Raw genomic sequence first — 26,763 nt, forward strand, 5'->3', positions numbered from 1 at the left:
GTTAATTCCAGTCAAAATTCCATCCCACCTCCCCCTTTTTTTTTAAAGAAACGGTCAAGCTGATTCTAAGCTTTATATGGAAATGCAAGAGATCTAGAATAGCCAAAATAACTTAGATAAAGAACAAAGTTAGAACCTGATATCAAGACTTTTTATAAAGGTACAGTAATTAAGACACTGATGGATCAATGGAGCAGAATAGAGTCCAGAAACAGACCTACACATTTACGGTAAATTGACTATTGATAAATTATAGTCTTCTCAACGAATCGTAGTAGAACAATTGAACATCTATATGCAAAAGCCTCAATTCTTACACTGTAGGTAAAAATTAAAATGTATACAGTTCTAAACAAAAGAACTAAAACTATAACATTTCTAAAGGAAAAGAAGAGAATATCTGTGTGACCTTGGGTTCTAGACCACACACAAAAATCATGAATCAAAAAAACCAGAAAAACTGGACTTTATCAAACTTAAAAACTTCTGTTCTCTGAAAGATAAGCCACAGACCTGGAGAAAATATTTGAAAACACATAATTGGTAAAAGATCTGCAAAGATCTGTATGTAAGTGTCCACAGCAGCTTTACTAATAGTAGCCAAACAGCAGAAACAACCCAAATATCCATCAAAAAATGAAAGGATAAACAAATTATGGTAAATCCATATAATGGAACACTTCTCAGCAACCAAAAGAACGAACCATGCCTACATGCTACAACATGGATAAATCTCAAAAGCATTAAACTAAAGTGAAAGAAACAAGACAAAAAGGCTACATTCTGTGTGGTTCTATTTATATGATATCCAGGAAAAGGCAACACACTACTGGCAGAATATAGTTCAGTAGTTGCTAGGTTCTAAGTGTGAGGTTGGGGGATTGCTTGCAAAGGAACATGAGAGAAATTTGGGGAGTGATGTGTTTTAAAACTTGGTTGTGGGCTGGGCATGGTGGCTCATATCTGTAATCTCAGCACTTTGGGAGGCCAATGCTGGCAGACTGCTTGAGCCCAGGAGTCTGAGACCAGCCTGGGCAGCATGGCAAAACCACATCTCTGCAGATATATTAAAATCAGCTGGGCACGGTGATGTGCACCTGTAGTTCCAGCTACTTGGGAGGCTGAGGCAGGAGGATCCACTGAACCCGGGAGGTTGAGGTTGCAGTGACCCGTGATCATACCACTGCACTCTATCCTGGGTGACAGAGACAGACCCCGTCTCAAGCAAAACAAAACAAAACAAAACAAACTTGATTGTGATAATGATTTCACTAGTGTACACAAGTAAAAATTCATTGAATGATACAGTTTAAAATGAGGAATTTGTGTAGGTAAATTGTGCTTCAATAATCTAACTTAAAAAAAAAGATTCTCTTAAAAATCATGTTATTTCATGGGCACCCACGTGACAGTATAACCTTTCCTATTCAACCTTAACTCCTCAACATACACTCTCCCACTGTTAGGCCAGTATCTCTGATCAGTCCTTGCTCCCATTCTCTCTACTAATCTCATTCGAATCCCTTCATTCTCTTTCAGATCTAACTCCAGTCCAATATCCCCTAAGAAGCCTTCTCTGACCACTCCAGGGCACAATGATCTCAAGGTACTCTGAAAGCCTATGTCATTTGCAATTTTTTTAAACACATTTAATAACTTGCTTATATACTATATAGTATCTTTGTTGATTTCTTTTTGGGGAGTGAGGGGAATGCAGAGGGTTCATAACCAAGAACAGAATGCAAGCTTTTTGAGGGCTTGCCATTCTCACAATTGTTTAGTACAGAGTTGACATTTGCTAAAATTCAATTGATTTAATGGGTAGTTACACAGTCTTGTAGTTATTCAAATGAGATCCCCAAAAGATGTTGAAAGAAGTTATCAGCATTTAAGAAATCTTATTTTTTTCAGATCTCAAACAAAAATAGGACAATGATTTAGATACTACTGTATTGGGAAAGACAGGGTGAGACAAGGGAAATCCTTGAAATTTATCTTTCAAAGGGCTGCCAAGGTGATTATTTGTAGCATTTAAAGACACTAGAATATTGAGACTAGTCAGAGTTGACTTCTCTTTTTGGAAGTGGATGAGGTACAAAAGGCTTAGGTATAGTGTCTTAGTCAGGACCAAAAAAGTAAAGCAACTGTATTTTTAGAAGAAATTTCAAGAACAGTAATAAAGAGTAGTTATTCTAATAAAAATTTACCAAACATTTGTGTGATGATACCATGATGGATACAAAGACAAATTAGACATTGACTTGGTCTTTAAGAAGCTATGGTTCAGTAGAAGAGATAAAACATCCATGTAGATAAACATGAGAAAAATGAAGAAGAGACACATATAGATTATCATGAACTCCAGCAGAGAGAAAACTGCTTTTGTTTAGGGAAATCATAAACAAGTTTCATGAAGAGGATAAATCACAAAAAAGTTTCATGAAGAAGACAGTACTTTTGAGCTGAACTGTGAAGGACAGGGACAATGGAGGAGGGAGAAGATAATTGATGGGGTATAGCACAGAAATGATTACAAATGAACGCAAAAACCCAAGGTATAGAACAAATTTGCTGTTACTTAAAATACTAGCTAGATTATACATGAATAATGAATTTCTTTTAGATAGTTCCCTCATCTTTCTAAGAAAAAATATGAACTGCATAAAACTGTTATTACATATCCATCAAAATATACAGCAATAAATGAATTATTTCACTGAAAAAAAGAATAAAAAAGGGAAATAAATATCTTTAGAATACAAATAAATACATTGTATACTTTTTCTTCTCCTTCAGGTGATGACAATAGTGCTTTTTCCTCTTGTTCTGGTGTAGGTTCAGCATCTCCAGAGATGAGCTTTCCAAATACCTGATGAAGATATGCATGTGAGAAGGAATTAATGACAGGCATTAACACTATATTAGCCAGAGGACTCATTAGCTGATTCCACAGGTTTTATAATACGCTGCTCTTGCTAATATACACCACTATTTTTCTTAATTAAAAATGCAACATGAAACTCAGGTGTTCAGGGCTATGAAAAGAAAAAATGGGCAACATTTGTAGCCAGAAATTTCTGTAAGTTTCACAAAATATTTTGTTACACTCTTAAAATATATTATGTCAATTATCCTGTGCTAGAATATGTCGTAAGGACACTCACTTGAGACGTAATCAGTCTGAATACTCGCAGAGTCTCAGCTTCACAGTTCCTCTGCTGGGCCACACTGGCTGAAATCTGGCCAGCTATCTTTGTGCTTTCACCATCTTTCCAGCCCAGGACTTTGACTTGTCGAACTCTCAGTGTATTTTCTGGGCCTTTTAATTCGATTTTTATGATGTGATTATCCCCTCCTGGAAGTTCACTTGTTACCCAGCCAATGTGCCTGGAATCCAGATCAACCTGGTTGAGTAGAAAAGAGGCAGGAACCTGATTCAGCTGCATCACTTTTATCACTGTGCTGGACTTAGCATTGATATCAGCAAGCTCAAATAACAAAGAATTGTACAGAGTAAAGGTTATGAGGTTATTTCACACTGGTTTTCTTATTTCAACCAGGGGAAGATAAGTATTATTATTTATAGTAGCTATTATACAGATGAAGAAACTACGGTTAACACAGGTTAAGGGATTTTCAGTAAATGGTGGAATTGAGAATTAAAATCCAGGCCTGACTACGATATGGCTTCCAAGCAAAATTATATGAATGAAATAATTACAAATAATTTATATGACTATACTTTATCTATATCATCTGTAAGCAGAAACCTCACAAAATCAGAAAAGCGTTCTTTTTTTGTGCATCCTCACATTAAAGTACCATTTAAAGATAAGGGACTTTAAAGTGCAGTTACTTAATATGTTTTACTTTTGAACAAAAATTATATAATATGTAACTTCAGACTTGTGATTCCTTATTTCACTAATTTTCATTGAGAATATGACTTTTTTTTTTCAAGGATTAAATGTTAATATACTGTGAAATAGTTCTTGACACTATTCCCTTCATAAAATAAAAACTGTTCTTATGGCATTTAATAACTAAGAAATGACCTGGGGATTTCTATGTGATTTACACAGACATTAAGTTGATATTATTTTAATTAATAATGTCAATTTTCGAAAAGGGGTATTAAGTATAAACAAACACAATCTCATTGAATGGGATTATTTTCCCAAATACTTTAACAATTTAAACAAAATTTATTATATGTTTAGTCCAAAACCTTAATTGATTCCTTCAATGTGATTTGAAAACAAGCAAGCAAGCAAGCAATTGGCCAACTTTTTGTGAGATAAAATAGCCAGTGAGGAACAGTTTTGACAAAGTTTCACGAATATAAGTAAGGGAGCTTGAGCACAGTCTCAGACACATGCCTAGATAAAACTTAACTTGTTTCTAGAGTTGGTTTAAACTGACTTGCAACCTGGATATAGCTGCAGTGTTGTAAGTGTTGTAACAGACAGATTTTTCAGGCCAGAGGACAATAACCTGTTTTAACTCAAAGTATAGGTGAATTACGGTTTTAAATGTGAATGGGATCTGTGATAAATTTTAAGATACCTGAGTCTTTGTTGGGGAGTAGGGTATGGGAGACTGTAGGTACAATATAATTACTCATGACTGGGGAACAGTTAGGACAATAGGTGAGATGTTTAGCACAGGGATGGTGGTTACTATTCCTATGTATGGACCACTTGTCAATTTAGTGTTCTGTAAATAGATAATTCCCTATAATACTTTGGTTGTATGCCAAAGGTAGAATTCAATAGTGAAGGCTGAGAAGAAGAAATTTCTCTCTAGGTAGCAAAACATTTAATGACAAAATTTCAATTACCTGCTTTATTCTGCACAAATCTTCTACTGCTTTGCCAGTTAAGAAGGTCATTGAGGTAACTTTATTCTGAAATAGACAATTCACAATAGTTAATATGCTATATTCCTGCTTCAGAACTTACAATGGTTTCTCATGACCTACCAATACCACATCAATTCTTCTGCCTGTCTCTTATGGTCCTTCCTGATTGACCCCACCCCATCCCTCCAACTAACCACGGTTCCTACAACTTTAGTCTTATTCTCACAAGCTCCATCTTAAATTGCACATTTCAGCCTCTCTCCATGTGCCCTCTCACAGCTTGACATTCCCTCTCCCTATTCAAAGTCTAAATATTCAGATTCCATCCTCATGAAGCCTTTCAACAAATCTGCTTGTCACTTATGTCAGACTATTGTTGCTATATTTTCATTACTTTTGGAAGTATAAAGAGGGAAGGTAACTGAACTAACAAATACTTATGAGTGTCACAATGTACCCAGACTTCCTTACAGATTTGAAGTAGGATATACAAGAGGAGGTTCTATCTCCCAAGATACTTGCCAAACTAGGGAAGGCAACATTAATACACAAAATAAATGTCAAACAGTACAAGTTCAATACATGTTCTCAAGGCTGAATAAGTTTTACGCAAAGCACATCAAGAAATAGATTAACATTAATTCCTTGGAGAGCTGCATAATATGAGTGCTGTAGGCTGATACAACTCAAATCAACAAATGCTGTGTACAAGGCTCTGTGGTAGGCAGGTTGAGGAACACGGAGGTACATAATTCAAGGAAAACATACATACAGGTTGAGTATCCTTTATTAGGAATATTTGGGACTAGAAGTGTTTTGGATTAGGGATTTTTTAGGATTTTGAAATACTCTATTTGCATTATACTTACTGGCTGGGCATCCCAAATCTGAATATCTAAAACCAGAAATGCTCCAATATGCATTTCCTTTAAGTGTCACATCTGTGTTCAAAAAGTTTCAGATTCTGTAGTGTTTTGGATTTTCAGATTTGGAATGCTCAACCTATAACATAGAGGAAGCTTATTAAAAGGAAAGTAGATGTCAGCTTACATGTTGGGAATTTTGAAAATGAATAATGTTATGATTATTTCCTCTTAGAAAAGACAGAAATGTTAAATTGATTGCAATCATTGTTCTGAGGGAGAGTATGTCCTTGCTTAAAATGTACCATGAGCCAAAGATAGCTTCGCACTGAACAGTGAGTTCTAGCCACAAAAATGTTTTGCTTTGTTACACTTGACTTTCCAGTAAGATAAAGTAGTTACACCAGTGGAAATTCTTGGGTCTGAGGAAGAAATAGCTCATATTATATTAGCTAAGCCTCTTTTACTTACTCAATATCAGGGAGGAATAGAACCTGCACTGATGTACAGGAGTTGGAGGTTGCTCTGATTGCAGACTGGCCTGCATCCAGGTTATCTGAGACCCAATCCTACCACTGTGGCTCTTCCTGAGAAAGGAAATATGCAAATGGCACAGGAGGAGCCAGGCAATGGTTCAAGGAGAGCCATTAATACTGTATCTGCCAGCAAGCCACATCCATTCTGAGGGAAAAAATGCTAAATGAGGTAGAAGAAAGGCAGTCTGGCAGTTAGTGCTATTTCTTTCTTGGTTGTTAATACTCAAGCAAATAGGACTCTTTTTTCTTGTTTAGTGCCTTTTATAAAAGAATATTTAATTCAGGTGAAACACATGGATGAACTAGGCTAAAGAGAATATAAATTACGATTATTTGGGACAGTTTGAAACTTATTTTTTATTTCATGAGGACTGTGGCAAAGACGTAGACACTTGAAAGATAAGCTGGGTGCAGTGGCTCATGTCTGTAATCCTAGCACTTTGGGAGGCCGAGGTGGGCAGATCACTTGAAGCCAGGGGTTTGAGACAGCCTGGACAACATGGTGAAACCCTGTCTCTACTAAAAATACAAAAATTAGCCAATTAGCCAAGCATGGTGGCGTGTGCCTGTAATCCCAGCTACTCAGGAGGCTGAAGCAGGAGAATCACTTGAACTTGGAGGCGAAGGTTGCAGTGAGCCAAGATTGTGCCACTGCACTCCAGCCTGGGTGACAGAGGGAGACCCCATCTCAAAAACAAACAAACAAAAAAGCTAATTACACTATAGGTCAAAGATTATTATCAAGTGCCACCAGAGTAATACAAAAAAGAACCAGCAGAGGGAAAGAGTAATTTTTTAGAGGAGTTACTTAGAATTTCTCTGCTGAGTTTGAGAGACCCTGGGAGAACTGATCAGCAGAGTTTAAGGGGAGGACTTCAGGTCACGGGAAAATCTTAACAAAGGGCATGGCAGCAGAAAATCGTAGAGCAGACTTTCATTTTGCTTAGCTGTAGCCATGGTATATTTGCAATCAGACCTCTTTTCAGAAATGGAATTCCATAGTGCTCCCAATCATATTAATTTGTTTTTAGACTTGAGATTTATTTGGGGATTATAGCAATGATGTTTGGTTGGTGAAATTCCAGGTGATAAAGCTTGTTGCTAAATTCAGAAATGAGAGTGCATGAATACTAAGGTCTGAAAAGAGCTAAAGAGCCGTAAATCAAGTTTGCTTTCTTACCCCAAGATCTCGGGAATTGTCCACGTGAACAGATACATAGCGGGCATTGATTCCTTTTACACAGTTGATGGTGATGTTCTTAGTTTTGTTTTTATCTTCATCTCCTGATTCCCAAAAGGTTTCTGTGGAGCCGTCTGTCAAACTGCCAATCATGGCAGGTCGGCTTGAAGTTTTTATGTCAACAATGCTGGTTAAGTCCTTTAAGCACATTACTATGCATAATTCCTATCAGAAACAAATATAAGTACTTAATGATACTTAAAAGCAAATCTTCCATGATGATAAACAGGTATAAGATAAAACATAATGGAAGACAGGATCAAATTGATTATGAATAACATATAGTTTCTCCCTTGATGTATTATTAACTAACAGGACAACCAGGATAATAACTGTGAAATGACTGACCTGACTCATAGCTTCAAAGCCAGACTGTATACTGATGCTAAAACTCTCTTCACTATCGCCATCATCTGATTTTGACAAAATATTGTTAATGTGATGAAAGACATTGCTCTGATGAAGGAACTGGTGATCAGATTGCTTGAATTTGAGACTCCAGCACCTAAAAAGGCAATATATAAGCAATATAAGAAATAATTATTTTCCGGGAACATCTAAGGAACTCTTAGATGAGTACTCTGTAGCTAATATCTCAAGAAATCTTAATGTTCTAGTAACAGACATTTTAAAAATTCAGGGAAGAAAATCATTCCCATTGTTTTTGTTTTTGAGAAATAAAGGTAACTTCTTTGGAAGAAGGTAAATTCTAAGGAAAGTTGACCCATTTTAAATATAAAAGAATTAGACAGATGAAGTTCGAAGCTACAGAAGCAAAAAGGGTAATGAATCTGTTGTGTAAACAAGTGTTACACCAACTGTAACAACCCCTCAAATTTATTACTCTTACAATGCCATACTAATTCATCAGGGTATAATTTATCTTGTATTTCAAAAATCTTGTGAGGAGGACAAAGAGAAATCTCTCTTCCACTGGTCTTATCATTAGGAACATGGGAAGCTCAAGCATTCCATCAATCTATTTCTTGTATACATTAATTAGGAGAATTTATTTATAAGTGTGAGTCCAGTATGTGAATCTAGTAACAAGGTTCACAGTGTAAAAGCAATGCTAAATTCTCAACACACTTCAAACTGAAATTGGAATCTGTTGAGCATCTGCGATGCTCCTTAAGGTGCTTTTAGGACTGGGTGCATATAACCAGGCTCTGTTTTTCCTAAGATTCTTTTCAAGTCAAACTCTATTTTGGTTTTTGTTTTTGAGATTTCATTTTCCCTCTCTCTTTTTGGGACATTTAAGTGATCTGAGGTAGGAGAGTGGGGAAAGCGAGGGAGACTGCTACAGTGATAATTTAGGGCACTAAGAAGTACATTAGCCACATTTTACAGGAGGGCAAACAAATGTTAACTAAGAGGAAGGACCATTCTAAAAATTATGACTGTAAGGAGGGAGGCACCATCTATATAATGCAGGGATTCTATCTTACTATTTAAAGAGGTTTTTTTGGAGCATTTCATACTTTGAATATTCCATAAACTCTCTTGTCCAATGTACCTAGGATATGTGGATACAAAATTACCTCAGGGCCATTTGCTGTAATGAACTGCCACTGGGGAGAGACATCATAAGGTCTGAGATGGTCTGCAGCAAGCGGTGGAAGGTGTGTGGTAAAGGATGAGCAGCTTCCCCGGCAATCACTATGTCCGAGAGTGGATGTTCACATACTCTTGTATCTTTCTCCTACGGCAGAAATTGAAACAAGTTTATGTTTGTGAGTTGGAAGGAATCTTCTTCACAAAAGACTATTACGTATACTTAAAAAATGGTCATGTAACAGAAATATAAACAACAAAACCAAATTGTACCCAGAACGATACCGTAATTTTAACTAATTATGTTTGTATTATTTTAGGGAAAAAAGCTGTAAGTTTAGTCACAAGTAAAATCAGCATGCAAATGAATAAATGTATCAATTCTAGGGTACTCACAAATCTACCTGTAGGGTGAATCCACATGTGTATGCATGTGTATGTGTAGTGTGTGTGTATATACATGTATGTGTATGGATATATACACATACATATATGTAGGTATGCTTTGTGTGTATGTTTATGTATAAAAAATAACATATGTTTAGAAGTTGGGGTGGTCACTAACTCATATAGCATTTTTATGTGAATTAGAAAAAAAAGTTCCTTTCTAGGCAAATGGACCACAGCTAGGAAACAGAAGTAGGGGTTGAATTTCATTTCTCATTCCAACCGTCAGATGGCTCCATTAATAATATTAACTATGGGATAACTTTTTATTATTTTGAGTAGGTAACATACATCATAATAAAATATTCAAGAGGTATAAAAAAATACCATAAAAAGCCTCCCTGTCTCTATAGCCCAGCCACCTAGGTGCCCTCCCACTGGCAATTTCTATTACCAGTTTCTTGGACTGTCTATAAATATTGTTCATTTACACAAATGGCAGCACTGTAAACAAACTGATCTGTACTCTTTTAACAATAATTTATCTTTGAGATTATTACTTATTAGATATGTATGTAACATATATTATCCCACTGCGTAGTATTCTGATGAATAAAAATACCACAGTTTATTTCATCAGTCCACTTCAGAACAGCCATTTAGGTTGTCTTCAATCTTTTGTTTTTATATAATATTCTGCAATGAATCAACTTGTATATTTGTCTTTTCACACATGCATATATGATAAGGAGAACTTCATAAAAGTGGAATTACTGGGCTGGGCGCGGTGGCGCACGCTTGTAATCCCGGCACTTTGGGAGGCTGAGGTGGGCGGATCACGAGGTCAGGGGATCGAGACCATGGTGAAACCCCGTCTCAATTAAAAATACAAAAAAAAATTAGCCGGGCGTGGTGGCGGGCGCCTGTACTCCCGGCTACTCAGAGAGGCTGAGGCAGGAGAATGGCATGAACCCGGGAGGTGGAGCTTGCAGTGAGCCAAGATAGCGCCACTGCACTCCAGCCTGGGTGACAGAGCAAGACTCCGTCTCAAAAAAAAAAAAAAAAAAAAAAAAAGTGGAATTACTGAACGATTTTTAATGTGAATTTTGATAGATCTTACCAAACCATTCTCTAAGAAGCTGCTACTCCACAGCAAAGAATGTTTGTTTTTCCATCTTGCTACCAATGTAAGCCCATCAAACTTTTTAAACTATGTCACTGAGCTAAGTAAAAGATGGTTGCTTTTTGCCCCCTTCTTTGTGCATCTATTGATTACTGATATAGAAGTTCTGGTTTATATTATCTTCTTCTACTGATATAGAAGTTCTGGTTTATATTATCTTCTAAAGAATGTAGTTTTGTTCTTACAGGGAGATAGCAGGCCATTTAGATTCCATCAAGTCTTGGCATTCGACTTTGTTAGACTGGGGTTATTTCAGTTTTGCCCTTGATTTTAGGCACTGCCCTTACTCCTAAGGCATGGTCTGTATTCCTTGAGTATGGTCTTTCCGGGGTTTCAAGTGCATGCCAGGAGTATTCATCACACTCACCCCACCTCTGGTTGGACTAAAACTTCAGAACCCAGCTCTGAAGCTAAGAATATGTTCAGTTCTCAGCTTACAATTCATTTCCACTGCTAGGTCTTCCAGAGAAACTGCATGCCCAGTCTAAGAGTGGCCAGGACCCCAGGGATATTTTTATGCAAAAATTTTAGACTCCCTTTCTGCAGCTCTGTACTACTGGTGCCCTGCTTCCCACATCCCAAAGTTACAGTCCTAAACTTTGATCACTGCCAACACAACTGATGTACTCTGCTTGGGCTCTTTTACCAATCGTGGGGCTTACTTCATGCCCTTTTCTTCTCTCAAGGATTACAGCCCTGTACTTGTCACTGCTCAGAGCCTATGAACAATTGTTTTAAATATTTTGCCCAGCTTTTTGTTATTTACTATAAAAACTAATCCTGACACTGGCTGTTTCATCATAACTATAACTAGAACTCTGCCAAACAACAAGTTTTGAGATGTACTATTATTGCCATTCCATTTAAAATATTTTCTGTTATAATTCTTCTTTGATGCAACTCATTTGGAAGCATTACTTAATTTCCCTATAAATATTTTTCTTGTTATTGTTTTGTTACTAATTCTTATATACTAGCAATAAAGACTGAGGACATGGTAGGAAGAAAACCAATTATTTCAAGTTTGTTGAAACTTGCTTTATGTGTCCAGTAAACAGTCAATTTCCATAGATATTTGTGTGTATCTGAAAAGAATGTAAACAACTACATGCAATGTTTTGTATATTCTATCAAGACTGTCAATCATTCAAATCTGTGTATTTTCTGATTCTTTTTCTCTGCCTGACCTATCCAGTACTAAAAAGAGTGTTATGGTATGATACACAAAACAGCCACAAATTCTCTGTCGCTCTTCCCATCAACAGGTGGAGTTTATTTCTCAGTCTTTGAATTTGACCGGCCTTGTGAATTATACTAGCTAATGGAAGGTGGCAGAAGCATGGCGTATGAGTTTAGTCTTGGCCATTTTGGCTTTGCAGCTTCTGTGCTCTCTTTCTTGAATGCTTCTGGCATCTGAACAAACCTAGGCCAGCATCCTGGAGGATAAAAGACCTCAGGGGGTACCACTTGAAGCACACTATGTAACCAAAATAGGAAAGAGCCATTCCTCTCAGTGGAGCCTTGATGCAATTGCCAACCCACAGACTGTGAGCAAATAAACAACTGTTTTAGTCCAGTGAGTTCTGGGGTAGTTATGCAGGAACAGATAGCTGTTACAGGTACCTGACAATCTCACATTGTAACTGCAGACTGTCCTATTTTTCCTTGCAGTCTGTCAATTGTTACTTTTTTTAAGGTTACAGTATTAGGTAGATACATATCCAGGATTGATCTTTTATCATTTTGTACATCACCATGACATATCATTATTTTTTACATAGTCAATGTTTTTTAAGATATGCCCTCATATTTACACTCTCTTTTCTCTTCATTGACACTCCATGGCCATTTCTCTCAGTTTTTATTCTGGAAATGTCTTTGGCCTTATTCTTCAAAGACCCTTCAACTGGGTTAACAAGTATTTTCTTTCAGCACATTGAAAAAAGCCAACTGACAGCCTTTTAAACAAACTCAGTATTTTAACTTGTAATGGTGCCACCGAAAATTAAGCAATTATTCTCACTGTCCCTGTTTTGAAAGCTAGTATTTTTTTCTGTGGCTGCTTAAAAGATCTCTTTCTTTGTTTTTGGTGTTCAGGCGATTCACTGTAATTTGTCCACCATGATTTGTATTTATTCTGCTTGGGGTTTACTGGGCTTCTTGACTCAATGGGTTATCATCTGTAATCAATTCTGGGAAATCCTCAAGTATTAACTCTTAAATACTGTCTCTCTTCCATTCCGTCTTCTCCTTCTGAAACTCCAAGTAGGTAAGTTATACATCATTTGCCCTTCATTACTCTTAGCAACTTGCATTTTTTATTTACTTTTTCTGTGTTGAAGTCCAGATAATTTCTACAGGTCTCTTATATTTAACCAGTTTGTTCACTGACATGCTATAAAATGTCAAACTGATTAAAAAAAATCAATTATACTTAGATTAATTTTTACGTATTTTCTTTAGTTCTTTATCAAATCCGTCATTCTCTTATATTTAACCAATTTTTTCACTGACATGCTATAAAATCTCAAAACTAAAATATCAATTATACTTAGATTAGTATTTACGTTTTCTTTAGTTCTTTATCAAATTCATCACTTTATATTTCTTCTTACAATTTCTTCTCATATTTTAAAGTTTCTCTTTTATTTCTTTAAGCATATTAACACATTATTCTACATTTACACAGATAATTACAACCATTGTTGAGGGTCTATTTCTGCTGCCTACTGTTTTTGCCAGTTCTTGCTCATGGTGTCTTGTTTCCTTGGGAGTTTTAAGAATTAGACTATGATAATGTTGCTTGATACCCTTAGAAATTATCTTAAAATGCCATTCACATAATTTCAGAGTGACTGGGAATAAGATAAATGCTACCTAGATTACTCTTTCATTTTAGAGACATGGAAACCGAGGCCTACAAGTCATACAACTACAATAGGGTAGAAATGAGGCTGAACTCAGGCTCCTAGTGCCCTAGTTCAATGCTCTGTCCATTATACAGGCTGCCTTCTATAAAATCCAGGTCTCATTATTAATACTTTGCCCATAGCACTAAAATATTCTTTTTGCTTTCAAGTTAGATCTGCGAATGATTTCATGCAAATTATTGGACTATTTGAAGGTATACTACCAGTTTCTATAAAATTTGCACAATCAAAACAAATAAAAATCTCATTTACTTGTTCTGAATTTTCTTTGTTTGTTTTATTTTCTTCATCCTCTTCTTCCTCTGGTTCCACTGGTGCAGGAGTCAGTGATGCCACAAAATGCCACAGAATATCATGGAGAGAAGTGGTTTGGATGACATTACACAGAAGCCAGTTGAAAGCCTGAAGAAATGACAGTTAAATGAGTTCAAGAATAAAATATATGAGTTTAAAAAGTACTCAGAAATAAAGTACCTCCATGGATTAAGGCTTCAAAGAAAGATACTGGAAAATCTTTTTTAATTAAAAGAAAATAATACCTCATAGTTTTGCTATTTGTTTTTCTTTTTAAGAGACAGTGTCTCGCTCTGTCACCCAGGTTGGAGTACAGTGGTGTGATCATGGCTCACTGCAGCCTCAAGCACCCAGGCACAAATGATCCTCCCACCTCGGCCTCCCAGGTAGCTGGGACTACAGGTGCGTACCACCACACCCAGCTGATTTTAAAACATTTTTTTGTAGAAATGAGGTCTCACGATGTTGCCCAGGCTGGCCTCAAACTCTTGCGCTCAAGTGATCCTCCCTCCTCGGCCTCCCAAAGTGCTAGGATTACAAGCATGGGCTACTATGCTTGGCTCCTTGAAAATCTGACCTTTATTTCACTGAAAGCACACGGAACTTGAAACAGTTAATAATTTGGGGTTTTAATTAAAAAAAACAGGAAAAATAATTTATAAGATACAATACCAAAATACTTTTCCAAACCACTTTTTACTTTGAAAATTCTTTTTAATATTAATTTATTCAAGCACATTTTTTCCAACTCGCATCTGGATGAACACAAAGTGTATCTCAAGCTCCAGGCAAGCAACCATTTACTTAAATATATTCATATAATTCCCATCCATGAAGTGGTAGGTTATTTACCACATTCGATAAAAATACAGATTTACTATATATAAGCCTGCAATATACAGTAATCCTATTATTTCCAGAGACCAAAGGCCCAGAGAAGTTATTACTGGTCCACTTACAACTCAAAAGCCCTACTCCTTATCTTCTTTCCACGATTACTCTGTCATTTCTTTCTAATAAAATGACATTCTGAGTGTAAAAAGCTTTTAAAAAAAGACAATCTCAAGGTTCAAATAGTAAAGCAATACAGAAATAAATTTCTTTAGAGTGCTTAAATATGAAATTCTAAATTCATTTATATTCATAAACTTTAGAGTCTGATTTTTATAGGAACACTTAATACTTTTAATTGGCTAATGCCTTTTAATTTCACACAATTTCTGTTGGTAAAAAAGTGGCATCATTAAATAGAATCATCACATGATTTGTATGATCAATGAATCAGTAATTTCATTAATGTCTTCATACCTCCATAGCAAAAACTCGACAAGCAGATTTCCTTAGGGCCTGTTTCATTGCTATTTCAAGACCTTCTAGATCATGATGTTGTATAACAAAAGCTAAAACTGGCCACTGGAAATTTCGTTCTCCTTTAGAAAGAGAGCTGTGGGCTGAGATTAGCCGAGAAAGCTCAGGAGACGGATGTCTCAAAAGGGAAGAACCAACTTCTATTAAAGAAAAAGAAAATTATTAATTTTCATAGGCAGTGCATATATATTTAAGATAATAATATCTAATATATTCACTTTAGAGCCTTTGTCACTGGTTTTTTGCACATGACACAAACCATAACAATTTCAACTTTTACTGAGGAAAAAACCAAGATTCAGAAAGATTAAATATGTTACCCTCTGAAAGTCATAGCCGTTAAGTTGTAGAGGTGGGTTTTGAATCCAGAGCTGAATCTAAAGTTCACATTTTCTAAAACACTCTAAAAGCTAAGTGATTTATATTCTCTCTAAATGAAATCTACATCTCATCTGCATCATTTTCTAAAAGATGGCTTTATAAGAAACATTTCTTAATAGGAGGTCAAAAATATTTGTTGAATGAACCTTAAATTGCTGGACAATTTTCAATAATGTTTTTCTTAAAAGTCTTCAATAAGATAACTTAATCATCTGACAATAATTTTTAGGCCAAATCTTCATTTTAGCAAGTTATCTCTCTGACAATTTATCACTATATTGCCCTGTTCTGGGTTTCTTTAATTATTCTTGAGGTAGAATCCCCAGCTCCAATTTGGGGTTGTTGATACCAACTGGTCCAGATCATGTAACTCTTTTTTTTTTTTAAACTGATTAAGGGCTATTTATAGCCCCAAAGTTTTATTATCTACTTAGAATGATGGCAGCTCCAAGAGTTATCAAGCTTCAGTTGGGGTGGAGAGATAACTGTGAATGTGTATGTCATTGGAACTCCTGGTCCACAAGAGTTTAGTGGAAGGGATAATGGTTGTAACACTTGGCTTAGATACCTAACAAGAAAGATTGTAAAGGATAATTTATTCTCGAACAATCACTGAATGATCTCCAGATTTCCCTTCAACTAAGATGCAAAATTTAGAGCTGCACATTTATAGCTGCGTCACATAGAAGGAATGTCAATCACACATTAGAAATTATCCCATGCCTTTTCCTTCAAAACTTAAATTTTAAAAATTATATGCAAATAAAACCATTTTCTTTTTTATTTGTAGTAGTCAGATCACTCAATATTCTTTTTTAACCTCATACTTACCAGTGTCTCCACTGTTAACTCTTCTTCTAGGAATGGCTTTAACTCGTGCAGGTAAAATAGAGTGTTGTTTATCATATTCGGAAGCAACAACTGAGTATGATCTTTGGAAGACAGTTCTCTTTGCAAGATCAGTATCAGTTATAGGACTGGTTTCTAAACTACAGATGGAACAATACAACAGATACAAACTCAGAAGAGCGAATGAAATGTAACTATACTTATAATGATGCAAAATATGTGACTCAATATTTCACGTGGAGAAACAAAATCAAAGCCAAATTGATAATCTCTCTTTAAATCATAATTTGTTCTTTTCAAATGCAGTAACATTTTGACTGATTTCAGCACTGTACCTTAAAACTTACGGTTTTCTTAAATCTACTTTGCATTTTAAATGAAAAAGAAGAAAGGTTTCCAAGCTCCTTTTAGAATCAAAAGCACTGGGGTGGAATTCATGTGTCATAATATTCAGGAAAAACAGTCAGATATAATCATAAGTGCACCAAATAGAAAGAAAATGGATATGTACACATGAAAACCTAATAAAAAAGAAAGCAAAATTTGGTTCCAAAGTTTTCTTTTGGTGTCTTCAGTGTTCTGTGAGGTTTCTCACTCTTGGGAAATGTTGCCCAAAGCCCTTGGAGGATGGCTGCATCAAGGTGTCAGGAGAGGTAACAAACTGATTTTTGGCACCAGTGTTGTATTTACACTCTATAAAAGAACTTAATAGTTTTATTCAGGCTTAAGTAAACTAACAGCTTTTCTATTTATTAAAGCAACATTTAAAAACACTTAAAAAGTTATTGAGAGCTATATAATTTACTTTATTGACACATTTTATAAAAAAAGAGAAATCCCTTCTCTTTCTTATTTCTCTAAAACAAATTTAGAAACTATTCTTTTCATGAGCTCCTTTTTCTGTCACCTGAATTCAAATTGGAATATTTTTGCTCACCTTTGGTTCTGGAGTTTTTTCCATCATTCAAGCCAGGTTTGAAATCCTATGTCCCTTGGTAAAATTATCTATTTTCTAACAGAGGCTAACTGCCTGGGTGTTTTCTTTACTCACCACTTCTCTAAGCTTATGTATATTCTTGTTTGAATAGACTATAAATACTGTACATAACTGATTGGCAGTAAATGTCCCTGGGTGTTAGTATAGGTTGTTTGGTTCCAGAATGACTAGAATACAGAGAAACATTAACTTAATTCACTTTATATATGGTGTTACTATAAAGCACAGATATTTGTTCTGTTTTCAGAGGAAGTTTTCTACTAACTTAAAAAAAAATCATTACACAAATGTAAAAAGTGACTTTTTACCAAAAAAAAAAAAAAAAATGCTTGTGAAAGAATTCAAGCAACACAAGAAAAACCAAAGAAGAAAGCAAAGATGACATCTTTAATTGAATGGCTACCCTGTGCCAGGTAATTCCTTGTTAGGCAGTCTTGCCTCCTGTAGGATGGTTAGCAACATCCCTGGCCTCAACTCACTAGGATGCCCACTCAACTAGCCCAGTTGTGACAAAGTTATTTCCAAACATTGCCAGATGTCAACAGAGAGGCAAATATCACCCTCAGTTGAGAACCACTGATTTAATGGATTCATTTATTCATCAACTTTTTTTTTTTTAAACAGACGGGGTCTTGCTCTGCCACCTAGGCTGAAGTGCGGTGACACAATCATAGCTCACTGTAACCTCAAAATCCTAGGCTCAAGCCATCCTCTTGCTTCAGCCTCCTGGATTTTGATCCTAAGGGGTAATAATAACCCAATGAGAATCACACTTGTCAGACTAGCCTCAAAATAGTTTCTAACTCTTAAAAAGTGTATCTCCTTTAGAAATACTTTATCACTTTTAAAGATATAAAAGGTTGCACTGCACCCTGGAGAAAATGTCAAGAGCAGCTTCAAAGAAATTCTGACGAGTAATCCACACAGTTGGGGAGGGGAGAAGTTGCATGTATTTTTAATGAAAAAAAAAAAAAAAAAAACCTCATTTGGATATATATGTTCTATTGTGCTCTTTAAAGCATTTATCATATTAGTTTATAATTAAAGCTGTATAGTAGTAACACAGTGGCATGCTCTTTTAATAAGCACATTCTCTTTTCATTCAGCAAACGTCTTCCTTTCCAGTGATACCATGTTCACAGTTATTCGTGACTGAAATCTTCACGTCATCTTAAACTTACCTTTTTCATTATCCAGTTAGTCAACAAGTCACACTTATTTTTCCTACAAAATATATCTCTTTAATCCATATGTCAGCTTCTCAATTGTCACTGTGAGACTACCTTTGCATTTTTATCACATCATTCCTCCTCTAAAAAAGTTTCAGTGGTACTCTATTTTTTTTTTTTTCCTCAAGCTGGAGTTCAGTGGTGCAATCTCAGCTCACTGCGACCTCTGCCTCCCAGGTTCAAGTAATTCTCCTGCTTCAGCCTCCCGAGTAGCTGGGATTACAGGTGTGTGCCACCATGCTCGGCTAATTTTTTGAATTTTTAGTAGAGACAGGGTTTCACCATGTTGGTCAGGTTGGTCTCGAACTCCTGACCTCAGGTGATCCACCCGCCTTGGCCTCCCAAAGTGCTGGGATTACAGGTGTGAGCCACAGCGCCTAGCCTCTATTTTCTTGTTTATTATATTATTGTAACAAGTTTCTATTCAGCTTTTCGAGAAGCTCTTTACTCTGATACTACCATACCTAAGTTAGGAGGCACTGTAAACAATAATCCAAGAAGTTTAAGATTTATTTTCAGTGCCACTGCTCCCATGAAAACTCAAAGTAACCCTTCCCTACTCTGATTTACTACAGCATTAAGTAATGTCATATAATGTAATCTTTAATTCCTTCATTAGTTGATCTCTTCTCTCCAACTAGTCTGCCTCTCCCATCAAGGACCTTACCTTAGTCATATATGTATGCTTTTTCTTACTGCTCCAACAGTTAGCAAAGCTGACTCAGATGTACTAAAGAACTTCTACAAGACTCTTTTCTAGTGCAAAGTCTTTCTTCCACCAAACACTAGCTATTCAACAGACAGGAGAGAACTAAAATACCTTGGTGGCATAGACTTCATATTGCTCTCTGGCTCTTCAAATACATTAGGACTTGCATCAGGAGTTACTGATATATACGGGGCAGGTACAGATGTTGAACGTAGATATCTCATTTCATCCTGGAATAGGTTGTCATCTTGATAGCCCACAAAATTTTCATGATGATGCCTGCATTAAATCAAACCCAATAACTTACAGCATGATGGCAATACAGATCCTCTCCATTTTTAATCTCCTTCATAACAGGAAAAGCGGCACATGTAAATCATAGTTAAAGGCAAAGTATTAAAATAATCGTAGATGTAGGTAGGTGAAAATAAAAGTCTGATAATTTTATTCATCAACATTCCAGGTACCACAAACATTTCAAATCCAAAATTGAACTAAGTTTCTTTCCTTTTGAGAACTTTTCCATTTTCCAGTGTTTTGGTGAATGATCCCACCAACCATCCAGTTGCTTAAGCTAAAATATTTCCAGTGCTGTGGTAGGCTTAGCCCTCTACCATCATCATCTTTCAAGCCCATGATATCAGGTTTCCTCTCAGAGCCATTCTCTCTTCTCATTACCTATCATCACTGCCTTGGTTCATGCTTATTATTTCTTGCACAGACCACTGAAATACAGGGAGCTACTTTTTTGGGTAGGAACATACGTAAGATCATATTTGAAAAATATTAGATATATGAAATTTTCTGTGGTTCAGGGTGGAGGGGGTGCTCATTCCCCAGAAAGCTAAAAAGAAAAAAATCTATAATTATGCTGTGTTAGCATTTTTCACGTTTTACAATTTGATTCTTTCCTTTTCAAAATGAACAAACAGTTGCTAACCTAAGTCCACTGAATGGTGTGATTCACACTAAAGACCTACTGTATTTGGCATACTGACGATTTCCACCTCAGTCTCCAATGTACTTAGTCTCACATTTTCATTTTTGTTGCTTGTTCATTTTATTGTAATAGTAAGCACAAAATTTTAAAAATCATACAACTCTGTTACACAAAGAGGACAATTTCCAAAATGGAACTGTTGGTTGGCAAGCCATGTCAGTGGGCAATATCTAGATTATCTTCATTTGTCAGCTAATGAAAAAAATTTGATTTTGGTATATGAAAGGCTCTTTTGGAGTGTCAGTGCATAATGTGGTCCATTAAGGTCCAATATATGAAACTAGAATACTAACAGGTTTCTCTCTTTCTCCAGTAATGCACTTTTATCTAGTCTCCACATTAGCTTCCACATTCCACAGTGATCTTTTAATTGCAAACCAGTTCACGTATTTCTCTGTTTAAAATTCTTTCACTGTTTCCTCTGCTCATGGGATAAAATGCAATCTTAACCTGGGCTACAGGGCTCGACATTCCTTGGGTGAACCAATCACTTTGAACGGGCTTTCACATATTTCCTCCAGTAGCCAGTCCTTTAACAACCCGTGATTCCTGAAATGTGTAATGAGATTTCATTTGTGTCTTTACTCACCTGGGTTATTCTTCCAAGAGTCGCTTTCTTCCTGTCACTTGCCTGACGGATTTCTATTTATCCTTTGAGACTCTACTAAAGGGTCAGACCCTGTGGGAAGCCTTTTCTGATCTCCTGGGGAAGATTCAGATACTCTCCATCTTTTATGCTCTAACAGCATCCTACTTACATACTTCTATTGTAGCACTCCTCACATGGCATTTCAAATGTTTCACTAACATGTCTGACTTGACCTCCAAGTATGAGTACATAGAAGCCAGGATTTTGTTATATTCATTCTGTCAGGGCCTAGCACAAGGCTGGTAGGTGCCCAGTTGGTATTCATTTAAATGCTAACAGAATGAATAATTTACGAAACAAAAGACTGCTAAAGAAACACCACTTTCTTTCTACTTCAGCATTTCGCACTAACAGAGTGAAGTCAGCCTACCAAAGAGTAAAAGATAGCTATAGTCTTATTTTCTAAGACATGTTTTGTATTAATAACAATGCAAATTGATGAAGCATTTTTATAGTTTTTTAAATACTTACTACCATAAAGTCATTATGCCAGTCAAGGCAACTCAAAAAATAAATGCCTGGAAGTTTCTTTATGGTACACAATATCTAATAAAGTGTAGGTCAAATACCGAACTACCCTAGATATCAATAAACCATCACTGTTAATCCAAAGGTGATTAAAAAACGACAGCAAAATTTTATTACCTAGCCAATGTCTGCAGGTAGAGACAAGGCATTTTCACAGGAAGATCCTCAGAAATGCCTTCTTTCACACTGGGCAACTGAGATTGGAATGGCTTTGCAGGATGGTAACACAGAATGCTCGGTTCTGCTGCACTGCTCAGGGACAGCAGGAAGAGTGCATTGGCTTTAATCACCTGGTGAGCTTCCATGGTGGGCAAGGCACGAGGGGTCTTGACTTGCATTGGTTTTCTCCTAGATTGTTTGACCTGGCAAAGAAAAAAATCGAAGTAATCTTTTCTGACTTATATTAAAATCCTTAGTTTCTTAGGCTAAGTATTTTGAGTTTTCAATAAAAATTACTAAACACTTGTAAAGCTATTTTAAGATAATAAGATTATAAAAAACAACATTCACTTCATATTCATCCTGGGCTGACCGAGACAATTTTTTATCTAACACAAACTATACTTCCTTACCTTCTTCAGAAAAATTTAACACCTAACTAGTTAAATCTAAACGTAATTCATTTTTTTAAAAAGTAAATCATTTCAGTGCATGTATTCAGTGAAATTTTTTAGTTAGCTGTGCCACTAGAGTGAATAAAGAAAAGAGAGAGTAGCTATGGAATAGGAAAACAAAGGAGCCAAAAAAAGAGGAAAAGAGAAAGAAGGTGAAAAGGAAAGATCTGCATAGAGAGAATAACAGACAATTAATAGTAAAGAGTTACATAACAAATATTTGTCAATAAGGCATATATGGCAGAGGTTATCTAGTGTTAGTCCAATATATAGTTAATTGTTAAAATTAAAAGCAGCTTAGTACAAATATTAAATTTGTATATGATTTCCATTATAAAAGCTGATCTTTTAATATCAACTATGTGGAATTATCTGATGCAGTAAGATCATAACAAGGTATTTTTATAAAGTGTATCCATATCGTTAAAAGCATAGCTCCGAATGGAATAAAATACCTTCTCCCTTGCAGCAGCCTGTTTTTCGCGGAGGTATTTTTCTCTACAGCGATCACATACCAGATACCAAGTGCTTCCTCCTATGCCACCATCACCACAGTTACCAGCCCATCCTCCACAAAAATGCCCAATGCTATTGTAACCTTGTCCACCAGCATATCGGCCACAACCTTGAAACAATACCAAAAATAAATATTTAACATTCCAAGTGTCCTTAACAGTTTGATCCTTATTACTCATACATTAATGACAGATTTCCCTTCTCAAAGAAAGCAAAATACTGAAGTAGATATCTTATTTTTCAGGCTATTAACTATATCAGAAAAATAGCTTACTTGATCAAAAAGCAATCAATTAAATGATGCTCCAAATATGAGAGATAGTTTCTAATCAGGCAGATTAAAAGAGAGATAGAATATAGGTACATTTAGATATACTTATGTCAATAAAATTAGACAAAACAAGTATAAAAGTTCTATAACAATGATATATTTTCAGAAATCACATATTCATAAAACATTCGAGGTATAATATGTAGACAAAGAAAAAAATTAACCAAATTTGTATTAGGTGAATTTGGATTATTAGTCAATGTTACAGAAATCATTACATTTACTGAAAATGCAGTCTTCTGATAAAAGAATATTACCTCCATAGGAAAAAGCCTATAGAAATCAATCTAATCTAATTTAATTTGCAATTCTGAACAGGAAAATAGTAAAATCGAAGGAGATGCCCTGTGTGTATGGGCATGCCATTGTTTCTGCTGTGTGAGACAGACACATTAATGGCACACCCTTTGGTTAACACATAAAATTTTTAAAACATGCTACAAGAAAGTGAAATAGCACTAAATGACCGGGCCATCATAATATTAGAATTTCTTTATCTGTTTTTCACAAAACCCTGTACTGATAATGTACTTCAAAAATGACCTTCTAACATACTCTAAATTCCCTATCCTTTGACAAAATTCATAGAAAAGCTCAAATGAAGTGATCTGGTTCATTAAAGAAAAAAGTACTTATACCTACATTCAACAGTATCATTTACCTGGGTGAGCTTGTCTCATGTGATAGGTCACCGGGTACGGATGTGACTCCCCACACAGTTCACAGATGGTATCTTTCTCTGGTCCTCCTACTGCTAGCTGGGCCATCTCTCCAAACAAATTACCCCTGGGCCTAACTTCTGCCTTTTCTTTTTTCTTTTTTTCCTTTTTGGACTTCTTATTCTCTTTCTCACACTCTTTCTTTTTAAGAACTGCACAGGAACCAGGACTTGGAAAAATCATATTCTGGGAAGCAGCTTTGATAGTAGCCAAAGAGATGTCTTCCCAAAAAGCCACTAAATGTTGTAAAGTTAAGGGAAGAGGAGACTTAGACTTCATTGTGTGATGCATGGACATTTCAAAAGTGGTCTCGGTTTTCCCATCCTCACATTTTTCATGCAGAGGTGGTTCCTTAAGCATAGACAATACCTTGTTTTTGTTGATGCTACCCATCTTAGATATATCTGGTCCATGGGGTGCAATATTAAACATATTCAGTGCAGATGATATTTCTAATGAATGTCTATTTTTTAACTTGGTTTCTTTTTCCTCTGTAGGTTGTTGGCTATTTAAACTACTCCTTATAGGAGCATGTTCTTTGGAAAGTTCAGGATGAAACTTTAGGAAAGAAGAACAAGCCATTGCATCATGTACTATGCCTTCATGCCAGAGGAAGGAAGCAAACACAGCTCTGGCACATTCGGCCACAGAAGGAGACATGGCTTGCTTGGCTGGCTCTAAAGGTTTGGATCCATCTCCTTTGAAAAGAAAACTCGATTTTTCTTTTTTGGGCCTGGTGTGTCTATTAGCACATTTTCGACTTATTTTGGGGGATGCCCTCATTTCCTGTTCATCTTTCAGTGGTGCTTTTCCAATGCTAAAATGAACTTTATTTGAACCTTCATCCACACTCTTAAATTCACTGCTGTCATCGCAGGTGCTGTCTGTTAGACTATTTGTTTTTAAAGTACTTGAGGTGCAGACTTCGACCACCTCACTGTGGAGGTTTTCCTGTACCACATGGGGAGAGGGAGCTCTATTTTCAGATCCAGGGGAATCTGTAGAATCCTTTGGTACTGATTTTGGTTTTGGTGACGTTGACCGTCCCCTCAAAGGTTCTGTGAGGGGCATTTTCTTCTTGCGGAGGGTATCTGGATCAAGTGTGTAAGAGTCTGATTTGGAACGTTCCCGAGGAGGATCAAGCTTTGTCTTAACAGGAGCAGTACTTTTTTGAGGTAGATTTTTATCATGTGGTGAGGAGGAGCGTGGAGAACTAGCACCCGATGGGCTAGACCTATTGGCTGGGAGAGTCTTTGGCTTAGGAGATGACAACCGAGAACCTGGTCCTGGGGATTCAGCTCTGGAGCTAGAAGGCATCCTCCCATCAGATTTCAATGTCTGCAAGGTGTTATGGTTGGGGGACAATGACCTACTATGGGAATCTGACCTCAACTTTGCAGCATCAGATTTTAAGATGAGGGATTCACTAGCAGATAAACCTTCTGTGCCCCTTGGCTTCTTCTGATCAGCAGTAGTCCGGCTCATACGTCCATCAGGTTTAAGCGATCTGCTGTGTTTAGAGGACAGCTCTGATTTTCCTGATGTAGAGGCTGGTTTAGAAGATGTTGAGATGTTTCCTCGATCACCTGTATGGTCCATTTTATAGTGAAACTTATTAATAAATTTATAACTTACTGATAATTTAGCCACTAAACATTGAAATAAAAAAACATAGCTACAAAATTGTTTGTCATACATACTAAAATACTTGAAGAATAAAGGAAAGAAGGGGGAAATATTTCTAATAAAATTTCTACACATCATTACACAACCACTACCACCAAAAACTATATTCATGGATGCAAAACAACAGGTTGAACAAATCCAGTGTGAGCTATCAGTGATATCTCAATCTCTGCCCTAGTGCATAACTAGTTAGAATTTAAATTCAGTGAGGGACTAGAAAGAGGCAGAAATTAATCTTTTGGGGAATAAGAAATTATTTAATGTTAAAACTTGTATTTTAAATGTAGAGTAGAGCTAAATTTCCAGCAGAGTGATACCTTGCATCCTTAGGGCAACGGTATGGGTTTTGTTGAATTAGAGAACTGAATTTATGCATAGATACGATTATAATTTTTAAGTGTATGCATACATACAATTAGGCTAATAAAGAGTTGCTTAAGAGGCACTGTTTTATGATGATCAGATTAGAGTAGTTTATAATGAGCACATGAATGCCCTGAAGCTGTTATTTAATTATTTATAAACAGGTTACACTCCAAAAGTTCAGGAAGCTTAGCTGCTTATAACTCAGAGCCTGTGTCCCCTTGGAAACCACAGAAACGGTGGATCCTCAGAATGAGTGGTAAAAGTCTGAACTGCGGACCCTCAAAACAAGGAGTCAGGAGAATGACAGAAAAACAGGATGAAAAGAAGAATCACCTCCCTTTTCTAAGGCAAAGCATTAGATATTTCTGCATGGACATTAATTGTTTTTAGCACTCTGCCTTCATTCAGTGTCTCTCCTTCATTCTATTTTATGCTTTTCTTTGAGGCATTAGAGCCAGGCTGCCTGTGACCCAAGTAAATGGTACAAACTTCAACATCACCTTTCCTCCTTAAAATAAAAACTTCTACTCTTAGTACAAGTGATACCAGTTAGTTGTTAGGAGAAAAGCAATCTGACTGAAGGGTTTCAAGTGGTATAAAACACTGAAAATCCATAAACCTATCTGGAAGTATTTATATTTTTTCAAACAGAGTTCCTAGGAAATTAAGGTAGATTTGTTAACTGGTTATAACTGCAGGTTATTATTTTTTAAAAGAAAAAAGGATGTGAACAAATTCAGATGATGTAGGAAAATGTTTTTTATGCTTCCGTGCATGTGTTAAGTGTGTATAGTCACGCTCTAGTTCTCTATGGCGCAGGACAGTAGTGCTGGAGAATCTGCCCCGGTCTTTGTCAAGGGCAGGTATTTTTGTCTGTTACTCTTCGCTGATGTAATACCAAGAATGAATCCAGGAATACAGTAGGTAGTCAATAAATATTTGTTGAATGAGTAATATATTCCAATTTTCTTGA

General features: G+C 36.2%; 1 protein-coding gene across 12 annotated transcripts in view; it reads right to left on the bottom strand.

The window, feature by feature from the left end:
- MYCBP2 (MYC binding protein 2) overlaps positions 1 to 26,763 on the bottom strand; it is a 275,606-nt gene that overhangs the window by 29,874 nt on the left and 218,969 nt on the right. For 10 of the 12 annotated variants that reach the window (XM_030813514.1, XM_030813510.1, XM_030813519.1 and 7 more), the window contains 13 exons: positions 23,681 to 25,324; positions 22,628 to 22,797; positions 21,676 to 21,920; positions 19,493 to 19,660; positions 16,429 to 16,586; positions 15,157 to 15,356; positions 13,807 to 13,956; positions 9,042 to 9,202; positions 7,849 to 8,005; positions 7,441 to 7,665; positions 4,841 to 4,906; positions 3,165 to 3,404; positions 2,771 to 2,869 (listed from right to left, as the gene is read on the bottom strand). In XM_030813514.1, coding sequence (XP_030669374.1) covers positions 2,771 to 2,869; positions 3,165 to 3,404; positions 4,841 to 4,906; positions 7,441 to 7,665; positions 7,849 to 8,005; positions 9,042 to 9,202; positions 13,807 to 13,956; positions 15,157 to 15,356; positions 16,429 to 16,586; positions 19,493 to 19,660; positions 21,676 to 21,920; positions 22,628 to 22,797; positions 23,681 to 25,324 — 3,683 coding nt within the window. The remainder of the gene's footprint in view (positions 1 to 2,770; positions 2,870 to 3,164; positions 3,405 to 4,840; positions 4,907 to 7,440; positions 7,666 to 7,848; positions 8,006 to 9,041; positions 9,203 to 13,806; positions 13,957 to 15,156; positions 15,357 to 16,428; positions 16,587 to 19,492; positions 19,661 to 21,675; positions 21,921 to 22,627; positions 22,798 to 23,680; positions 25,325 to 26,763) is intronic. The other 2 variants (XM_030813521.1, XM_030813511.1) reach the window with 1 other exon arrangement.

This window comes from Nomascus leucogenys, chromosome 5 (assembly GCF_006542625.1).
Source record: "Nomascus leucogenys isolate Asia chromosome 5, Asia_NLE_v1, whole genome shotgun sequence".
Taxonomy (NCBI): Eukaryota; Metazoa; Chordata; class Mammalia; order Primates; family Hylobatidae; genus Nomascus; species Nomascus leucogenys.